The sequence below is a fragment of the Capsicum annuum genome, chromosome 6 (assembly GCF_002878395.1).
Source record: "Capsicum annuum cultivar UCD-10X-F1 chromosome 6, UCD10Xv1.1, whole genome shotgun sequence".
NCBI classification, from domain to species: Eukaryota; Viridiplantae; Streptophyta; class Magnoliopsida; order Solanales; family Solanaceae; genus Capsicum; species Capsicum annuum.
The window spans coordinates 26,044,402-26,054,926 of NC_061116.1; the positions used below are offsets into that span (position 1 = coordinate 26,044,402).

The 10,525-nt window shown below is 42.9% G+C and overlaps 1 protein-coding gene across 2 annotated transcripts in view; it reads right to left on the minus strand.

The window, feature by feature from the left end:
* Positions 1–334: 334 nt before the first annotated feature.
* Positions 335–10,525, minus strand: part of LOC107873503 — a 15,877-nt gene continuing 5,686 nt past the window's right edge. For both annotated transcript variants that reach the window (XM_016720375.2, XM_016720374.2), the window contains 2 exons: positions 1,562–1,678; positions 335–1,439 (listed from right to left, as the gene is read on the minus strand). In XM_016720375.2, the coding sequence (XP_016575861.2) occupies positions 597–1,439; positions 1,562–1,678 (960 nt within the window). In that variant the 3' untranslated portion in view covers positions 335–596. The remainder of the gene's footprint in view (positions 1,440–1,561; positions 1,679–10,525) is intronic.

Genomic DNA, 10,525 nt, shown 5'->3' on the forward strand with positions numbered 1-10,525 from the left:
GGTATTTCTTTTTTACCTCCCATAAGGCGGCAGTTAGAAGTCCCTGCATATAACATGGAATAACAGACCCCCTTACGTGTTCCAATTCTGCAATCCCATCTAGTGCGGTATTTAGAACCCAGTACCTAGAAGATCAGGCTCTCTGAAAGAGCAGAAAACAACATCCTGTTGAAAATTTTGGAAAAGGATTTTGCAAACACTGCTGCTTTCAAATTTTTGACGAAAACGTCTGTAAGACAGCACTAGTAATTCTACGGCAAAAACGTCTGTAAGACAACACTAGTAATTCTACGGCATACTTAAGTTTGATCCTAACTTAAATAAAATAGAGCTCTGACACAAGGTTTAATCTCCTTTGCTGCAAGGAAATAATAGTTTGATCCAAACACAATAAGGTATACCGCCTACAAAGTCTCTTGCTTCCAGCAAGAATAGGGGAATAACATGTACTACAACTGTTTTAAAAACATAAAATAAGAGGCCCAGTGAATTCTGAGAACGTTCTAGATTCTCTAAAAGTTTTAAGCTGCATGATTTCTAATGGAAATGACAGAGAGAGAGAGAGAGCCTCATGTGATGGTACCTTTTTTCGTAACCTAATATCGATATTGAGGTTGACGAGGGTACTCATACAGAGAGCTCACTGCAGATGGAGGGTACTCTGGGAGTATGCTTCTAGCAGAACTGTGCACAGCAGATGGCCCACCATGACGGTATTCTGATCGCAAACCAGCGGGAGGGGGATTATACTCGGGCTGGGAACGCACTGAGCTAACAGGATCATGGTATGATAGACGCTCACGGTATGACAAATAAGAATCATTAATTCCAGCAGCAGCCGGGAGTCTAGTTTCCAAATTCATAGGCTGATGAAATTCACGGTGCTCTGGGATTCCCTCCCGCCTATAGTATTCACGTGGCTCTACTAAAGCCTGTCTTCTGTAAACACCAGGATTGCCAGTCACTGTGTCCCGCCTATAGGCATCAGGGAGTTCCACCAATCGGCTCTGCCTGTGAGACTCATTGTGCTGTGTCACGTTCTCCTGTCTATAAGGATCTCTAACCAAAGTTGGTGGTAAAGGTTGAAGCGGGGCTAATGGTACCAAAGGAGATGTAATCAAGCTCCTTTCATGCAAATGGGGATGCTCACGGTACACACGATCTTCAACCTGCTCACGGTACAGACGATCTTCAACCTGCTCACGGTACAGACGATCTTCAACCTGCTCACGGTACCGACGATCTTCAACCTGCTCACGGTACCGACGATCATCGACCCGCTCAGACCGTCGAGCACGATCAGGACGTCTTCTTTCATCCCGAGCACGCTTCCTAGCTCTGTCTCGTTTGGGTACCACATTGGTCTCAGGTCTGAGCTGTGTGCCTTTGGAGCTGGACCCTTTGCCTGCAGTAGTGAAAAGCTTGCACAGGTTCTTCACCTATCAATTAGAAACAAATACAAACAAATTGTAGGTACTGACAATCAAAAGAAAACTGAAGAGACGGTGCTTGCAAATGCTTGGGATATCCATTAACCACAAAAAAAAAAAAAGGGCAGCACCTGTTCAGAAGATAATTCGCAATTAAACTTTCCCCTTGTGTAATAGTTTTTCTTTATTGCTTGCCTGAAAGTCTCCTCTGCAAGGGGTAAGCATTCCTCAAGAACTGTAAAACGAACCTGAAATAAATTTTCAATAAAGATTAACAAAAAATGTCCAAATCCAAAGAAAAAAAAAATCTCCCAATCCATTAAATCACACAATGAGAAGCACATACACATAGGTTCGTTGAGTAAGTCTGTCAAACCAAGACCGTAGGTTCATACACAGGGAATCATAAGACACACACATACTTCCTCTTAAGATTAGTCAGTTACAACATCGAGCACGTTGCATAACCTCCTGAACCAGAGGGCCACCAGCCACAGGCAGACATCTAACAGGGTCTGGGATCGAGAATTTTCCCTCTAATATAAATATTATGTGTAGAAGGGCTCATCCCAACTTACCATACAAGGATGCCACAAGAAGTGACAGCTGAAAGAAAATACTCTGAAGGTAAAATATGATTCAAGGAGAACAGCAATAGGATCTTGCCAGAAACTAGTACAACATTGGGAAGACGACGAATCGCGGAGATTTCCTCCTATCACTTGCCTAAAAATTGCTTTAAGCTCAATAGCAGTAAAAGTAACTTCAGAAGTCTTTTTTTGATGCACTAAGAGCATGAAGAAATTTAAAATCTATCAACCCCTCTTCACATTTGTCTGATGAATGGCGACATCAATTTGAAAATGACACAAAAAATGCCTTGCTGTTTTTTTGGGTCGGGTGTGGAGTGGGGGATAATGAAAAGTGAAGATCTGCCTTATGTTAACCACCAACTTATCTTGGCATGTCATTAGGGTTTCATCAAAGAAAGATTATGTTTAGGGGTATAATTCGCCACAACTCATGATTGCCATATCAGTCCAAGACGAAACCCTCTAAGATACTTGGAGACCATAAAACCATGTTATGGTGGGTAAATATACAATTCGGTACAATTTATAACTTTCTCATCCAGTCCAGACAATGACCTAAAACCACTAGATCTTAAACTCAGAGACCTTAAAAATCTTTTCTCCTCTTTTCTGCTACACCGACATCATGCATGCACATACACGGATGAAAAATCACCACTCGACCTGATTGCTTATTGCTGATTTCCTCTGGTACTACTATACTAAGGTATAAATTATAGGAACTGGAACCAAATAACTGTTGCCTAATTGTTCGAAGGAATAGGGGGTTTTTCCTTCATGGATTATTTATTGTTTCCAGTGTAAGGTTGGCTCAATTTGTCAAAAATTATATCATTGAAGCTGTTCTAAACCTAGATGGACTATATAGAGAATTTCTACAGTTTGGCCAGAGTAGGATGATAGACTACACCACAAAAAAAAAATATAATTCATTTTTATCAGCTGAACTGAGTTGCTCCTGCTCACAGAACACGTGGAATTCCTTTCTTTCCAAACAGTCCACCATATAGAAGTTGGTACAAGGACCCGTTTGGCCTCAAATATCCCAAGTAATATTTGGGGGAAAGTTTGGCAAAAAATGTTTGGCAATATAATTTGTCATTTATTTGGCAACGTTTTTGGCAAATAATCCAAATTCCTGAATACTAGGAAAAAATAAGTTTTTTGGCCAAATTCTATTATTTGATAACTACTAAATATTTAAACTTTACCCCAAACTTTCACATTTAGAAAAATACCCCATCGTTAATTAATCCCAACTAATATCTATTTGTCAACCAACCCCATTAATTAAATTTGGTATTTGCATAGCACTTGTTAAAAGTAATGCACATAGAAAAATTGGATGCTCCTTTCTGAGTTGAGAAAACTTTGATAGCTCACACTTATGTGTGAAATTGTTTATAAGGAGGTTGGAGCTTATAATTTATGAGTTTAATTTTTATCTTGGAACATGTTCGGTATAAAATGATAATACAAAGTCAAGGATAATTTTAATAGTTTTTAGAACTTATGGGTATAACTCATATTTCTTAAAAAAGTCAAATATTTTTCCCAAAAACTATGACCAAAGAATTTCACCCAAATCTTGACCCAAAAATGATTTGCCAAAAATATTTGGGAATCTATGTCCAAACGCTAGCTAAGTCTCCACTTCTATCTGTCTCTAGCCTCTCCCTTACAGATTCTTTCCCACTTGCTAATGTTTGCTGCAATCAAATTCAACTTATGACCTATATTCTTTCTTACCTATATCTTGCAATGGTTTCAAGGACTTTGTTCAAAATTTACAAAGAATTTACCTTCTCACAACCATTTCCAGGAATATTAATCTTCCATAAACTGACTACCACCGAATATTAATCTTCAAGGAACAAGGGTTGTCTTTTAATTTTTGCACATCTTTACGATTCTCCTAGAATTTTTCCTGATTCTCTACACACCCCACTAGCGCAAAACATATCTAGGTAAAACAAGACACTTGTTGACTTGACGGCAAGATGACATACTTTGTTTTGCTTGAAATCAGAGCAACGTGCACAATCAGTAACACCTTGCTAATATTGTTCCCCACCAAAGAACAATCCATGCTTCCACCATAATACTATTTCAATAAACAATCACCATAACACAGAGATCACAGCACATGCACACACACAACTATACAAGGCAAGCGGGTCAGTATTAGTCTAGCTACTTTTTTTAGAAAGAAGAAGTGCTAGGCAAAACTTTAAAGGAAAAATAAGAGCATGTTTGGCCAAGAGACTAAAAACTACTTCCTCCGTCCCATATTATGTGTCATAGTTTGATGGGGCACGGAGTTTAAGAAATAAGTAAAGACTTTACCAAATTGTCCTTTATTAAAATAATGTATTATTATTATTATTTTTAATTGAGGCCTTATAAGTGGGACAATAAGGGTAAAAGTGAAATTGTTTCTTTAAATAGTTACCAAATAAGAAAAGGTGACATTCTTTTTAAAACGAACATAAAAGGAAATGATAACACATAAAATGAGACGGAGGGAGTACTTATTTTGAGACACTTTATTAAAATAGCTTTCAAAAAATAACTTCTAGGATAAGCAATTTGTATTTTGCTAATTCATCAATGTTTTTGATAAGCAAATTGTGTTTGACTAATCTTTTTTAAAAAGTGCTTTTAACAAAAAAATAAAGGGCAGCCCGGTACACGAAGCTCCTGCTATGCGCATGATCTGGAGAAGGATCCGACCATAAGGATCTATTGTACAGGATCCGACCATAAGGATCTATTGTACAGGATCCGAGGATCCGACCACAAGGATCTATTGTACGCAGCTCACCTTACATTTCTGCAAGGGGTTGTTTTCAATGCTTGAACCCATAACCTCTTTGATCATATGGCATCAACTTTATCGATTGCTCCAAAGCTATCCATCAACAGGAAAATTACGAATAATGGACATGTGTCCACTCTTAACTTATTGCCCCTAAACTATTTTAAAATGGAAAAAAGAAAAAAAAAAAAAAAGCACCCTTTAGTGTTAAGGTTGTATAGAGAGCTCAAAACTAATCAATATTGGACGCATGCCCTTTTTAACTAAACATTTTTAATATTAGTTAGTACACATAATTATTAACATTTAATAATCATCTTCCTTTCTTTCTTTGTGAAATATGTGTTTCCCTTAAATGTTAACAACTTTTTCTAGTCCTTATCTATTCACTTTATTTGATTTGAAAAAATTACAAGTATTTTTCTTTTAAAGAAAATTAAAAAGAGACATTTATATTTAACGTTTTAATTGTTTTATTTGATTTCCTTCACTTTTGTTGGTATCCGACTGAAATTAACATATTTTAAATACGAGGCATTCCAAGGAAAGGCAAAGAAAATAAAAAGAATAAATAAAAGCAATAGAATAAAAATGAAATAAGGTAAAAAAGGAAAAAAAAATACATATATTTGAGAAAATTTTAAATAAAGGGCAAGGAAAAACAAAAAAAGTTACTTGTATTTGAAAAATTTTTAAATCCAAGAAAAATATAAATAACAAAAATCAAGTGTATTCACTTATTTTAAATACAATAAAAAAAAAATAGGATTTTTTTAAAAATTAATAAAAATTGGAAAAAAAGACATATACACATTGCACTGTGCATATCACTACAGCTCAGTGAATTGGGTTATGGCTCCACTTTAGCACCTACGGTGCAAAAAAATGTAGGAAAAAGGTCTAGGAGGTAACAAACCACCGTGAAGATAATGTGAACATAATGTCACTGGAATTTCGGTCATAGTTCAAGGGGGGGGTACTAATGCCTTTTACCTTAAAAAAATTTTAATTAAGACGTTATTTTTGTTCAATAAAAAAGTACTTACATATTACAAATTTAAAATCAATATGTAGAACTTTCAAAAAGGACAGCCTGGTGCTTTAAAGCTAACGCTATGCGCGGTGTCCGGGCGGTGCATCAAAGCTACCACTATGAGTGGTGTCCAGGGAAGGATCCCACCACAAGGGTGTATCGTACACAATCTTACCTTGAATTTCTGCAGAGGTTGTTTCCAAGGCTTGAACCTGTGACCTCCTGGTCACATGATAGCAACTTTACCAATTACTCCAAAGCTCCCCTCAATGTATGTAGAACTTTCAAAACCAGCCAAAAATATATACGTAGTAAATTATATAATGGGCAGGGTACAGAAAAGGACCCCAACCCAAGGGTGAACATTGTACATGGTCTTACCTTGCATTTCAGCAAGAGGTTATTACCAACTTAATAGTCATCAACCTATCGTTGATCCTCTCTTCCTCCCTACCCTCTCTCTCGCTCGCACCGGTCACCGGCCCCCGTCGCCGACCAGGCCCGATCGCCGGGCCCGACCTCCGGCCCCCGGCGCCGCCGCCCAAACGGCTCTCTCTCTCTCTCTCTCCCTCCCCTCTCTCCCTCCCTCTCGCACTGGTCCCCGGTCCCCGGCCCCGACCCAACCCGACCGCCGGCCCCGACCTCCGGTCCCCGACGCCAACCCGACCGCCGGCCCCCCCACCCTTACCTGTCCTGTCCGTCCCCCCCCCCCCCAAGCGGGGTACACCAGCCCTCCCCCCACCTTGACCTTCAGCCAGCCAGCCGCCGCCCGATCTCCAGCCGCCACCCGCCGCTCCGTCTCCAGCAGCCGCAGCTCCAAGCGTAATCCGGTGACTTCTAACCTTTGTTATTTTCGTTATTTCATTATTTCATATTCCATTCTTAGTATTATGCTAGTAGTAGCCCCTGTACCTTGACTTGCGTGGAATTTGTGGACATTGTCTGTTGTCTGTTGTTGTTGTTGCTGTGGTCGTTTCTTCCACTGCTTTGGATTGGGTTATTGGCTGGGAACCTGTATTTGGGGCGGTGGGTGTTGAGTCCGGTGGTGTTTGCCCCCTAATTGAGTATAGTTTTGTTTCGGGAGTATTCCTTTGAATTTGTGTGAGCCTTGTATTTCCTTGCTGCTGATTTGGTACTACCACCGTGTATATCTGTATATTTTCCTATACTTTCGTGTAGTTGTGGCTGTGGGCGGTAATGGGTGGATAGGGTCATGTCCGAGGGGGTTGGGGAGTGGGGCCGTGGTGGGGGCGGGGGATGAGGAGAGGGCGGGAGGCCAAGGTTTGGCCGCGGGGGGGGTAGTGGAGGGCAGGACGGTAGGCTGAGGGTTGGGTCTTGGAATATAGGGACCCTTCAGGGTAAGTTCATAGAGCTTGTGAAGATTCTTAGGAAGAGGAGGATCAACATTGCGTGTGTCCAAGAGACCAAGTGGGTAGGGTCTAAGGCTAGGGATGTGGATGGTTACAAGCTGTGGTACTCTGGGAGCGACAGGCGTAGGAATGGAGTTGGCATCTTAGTAGATGAAGAGCTTAGAGGTCAGGTAGTGGAGGTGAAGAGGATCAACGATAGGTTGATGACTATTAAGTTGGTCGTTCGGGGGTTTACCCTGAACGTGTGTAGTGCTTATGCGCCGCAAGTGGAATCGGAGGGGGAGGAGAAGATGCGGTTTTGGGAGGCTTTGGAGGAGGTGGTGAGAGACGTGCCTAGTTCGGAGAAGATTGTTGTAGCAGGGGATTTCAACGGGCACATCGGGGCGCTACCGAGAGGCTTTGGTGACGTGCATGGTGGTTTTGGTTTTGGGGAGAGAAATGACGAGGGGGCGACCCTACTGGAGTTTGCGAGGGCCTTTGGGCTGGTGGTGGTGAACTCGGGCTTCCCGAAGAAGCACGAGCACCTGATCACCTTTCGAAGCGCGGTAGCCAGGACTCAGATTGACTTTTTGTTGCTTAGGAAAGGGGATAGGGCGTTGTGTAAGGACTGTAAAGTCATCCCGAGTGAGAATCTTTCGACCCAGCATAGGCTCTTGGTTATGGATTTGGGTATAAAGAAGAATAGAAAGAGGAGGACTAAGAAGTGTAGATCGAGAATTAAGTGGGGCGGCCTGACGCCAGTGAATGCGTGGGAGATAGGGGAGAGGTTGGCGGGAATGGGGGTGTGGGAGTGTAGGGGGGACGTGGATAGTATGTGGGACAGAGCGGCAAGGTGCATCAGGGAGAATGCAAGTGAGGTGTTGGGTGTTTCTAGGGGCCGGGCCGGGCACCGTCGGGGGGATTGGTGGTGGAATGAAGAGGTGGAGAAGAAAGTGGGGACCAAGAAAGGGGCGTATGCTAAGTTGGTGAAAAGTAAGGACGAAGAGGAGAAGCGGGTAAACAGGAAAGAGTACAAGCTAGCGAGGAAGGAGGCGAAGTCAGCAGTCACGGCAGCTAAGGCTAGGGAGAGGAAGGGAGAAAAAGTTGTTTAGACTCGCTAAGGCTAGGGAGAGGAAGGGTCGTGACCTCGATCAGGTGAGGTGCATTAAGGGGGAGGACGGTAGAGTTTGGTGGAGGACGGCCACATTAAGAAGAGATGGCAATCGTATTTTCATAGGCTCTTGAATGACGAAGGGGATAAAGCTATTGTGTTAGGGGAACTGGAGCACTCAGAGGAGTGTCGGGATTTTAGCTATTGTAGACGTTTTAAGGTAGAAGAGGTTAGACAGGCTGTCCGCAGGATGCGAAGGGGTAGGGCGACGGGGCCGGATGAGATACCGGTGGAGTTTTGGAAGTTCGTTGGAGAGGCTGGTGTAAGGTGGTTGACTGGATTGTTTAATGAAATCTTCAGGACGGCAAAGATGCCCGAGGCGTGGAGGTGGAGTACCATGGTCCCTCTCTATAAGAATAAGGGGGACATTCAGAGTTGCAATAACTATAGGGGGATTAAGTTATTGAGTCACTCTATAAAGATCTGGGAGAGAGTGGTCGAGGTGAGGCTGAGACGGATAGTGTCTATTTCGGAAAACCAGTTCGGATTTATGCCCGGCCGCTCGACGACGGAGGCAATCCATCTGGTGCGGAGGTTGGTGGAGCAGTATAGGGAGCGGAAGAAGGATCTGCACATGGTCTTTATCGATCTGGAAAAGGCATACGACAAAGTCCCCAGGGAGGGGCTTTGGAGATGCTTGGAGGTGAGTGGAGTACCGCTGGCATATACCAGAGTAATTAAGGATATGTATGATGGAGCGAAAACCCAGGTGAGGACGGCGGGAGGAGACTCAGAGCATTTCACTGTCCTGACAGGATTGCATCAGGGATCTACTCTTAGTCCCTTTTTGTTTGCGTTGGTGATGGATATGTTGACGCGGCGCATTCAAGGGGAGGTGCCGTGGTGTATGCTTTTTGCAGATGATGTAGTTCTGATAGATGAGACTCGAGGGGGTGTGAATGACAAATTGGAGGTGTGGAGGCAAACTCTTGAGTCTAAAGGGTTCAGGGTGAGCAGAAGCAAGACAGGGTATGTGGAATGCAAGTTTAATGACGTGAGGCGGGAGAATGAGGTAGGAGTGAAGCTGGAAGCACAGGAGGTATGTAAGAGGGATAAGTTCAAGTATCTTGGGTCCGTGATCCAGAGTAACGGTGAGATTGACGAGGATGTCTCACACCGTATTGGGGCGGGATGGATGAAGTGGAAACTCGCGTCGGGGGTGCTGTGTGATAAGAAGGTGCCGCCCAAGCTTAAAGACAAATTCTACAGGGTGGTAGTTCGTCCGGCCTTGTTGTATGGAGCGGAGTGTTGGTCAGTTAAGAACTTCCACATCCAAAAAATGAAGGTGGCAGAAATGCGGATGTTGCGCTGGATGTGTGGACTGACTAGAGGGGATAGAGTTCGGAATGAGACTATCCGGGAGAAGGTACGACTTAAGTGGAGTGCAAGATGCGGGAAGCACAATTGAGATGGTTCGGACACGTGAAGAGGAGGGGCATGGATGCCCCGATCCGTAGGTGTGAGAGGCTAGCGTTGGATGGTTTTAGGCGGGGTAGGGGTAGGCCGAAGAAGTACTGGGGCGAGGTGATTAGGCGGGACATGGAACAGTTACAGCTCACCGAGGACATGACCCTAGATAGGAAGGTCTGGAGGGCGCGAATTTCGGCAGAGGATTAGGGCCAGTTTGGGTCGCTAGTGCAGGGAATTACTTGGTGGGGGTTTTATTCCTATTATGATTCCGTCTTCCGTGTTCCATGTTTTATTACGAATCTGTGTGCTTTCCTCTGCTTTCCTCTGTTTTATATTACTTATGGGTGTCGTATTTATGTTATGTAATCTGCTCCTGTGCTTTACTATGTGTTTGTGTGGTATCTCGTGTCTTGAGCCGGGGGTCTATCGGAAACAGCTTTTCTACTTCATCAGAGGTAGAGGTATGGACTGCGTATATCTTACCCCCCCAAGACCCCACTAGGTGGGAATACACTGGGTTTGTTGTTGTTGTTGTTGTTGTTATTACCAAGACTAGAACTTGTGACCTCCGGGTCACATGACAATAACTTTACCAGTAGTACATTATATAATAAATATATAAATGAGAAATTTGTTATTTGTCCACTAGCATTTTCAATGCTTACCCAGTATAAATGTAAAAATTATATAAAATATAAAAAAAATAATATATAAAGCGTAA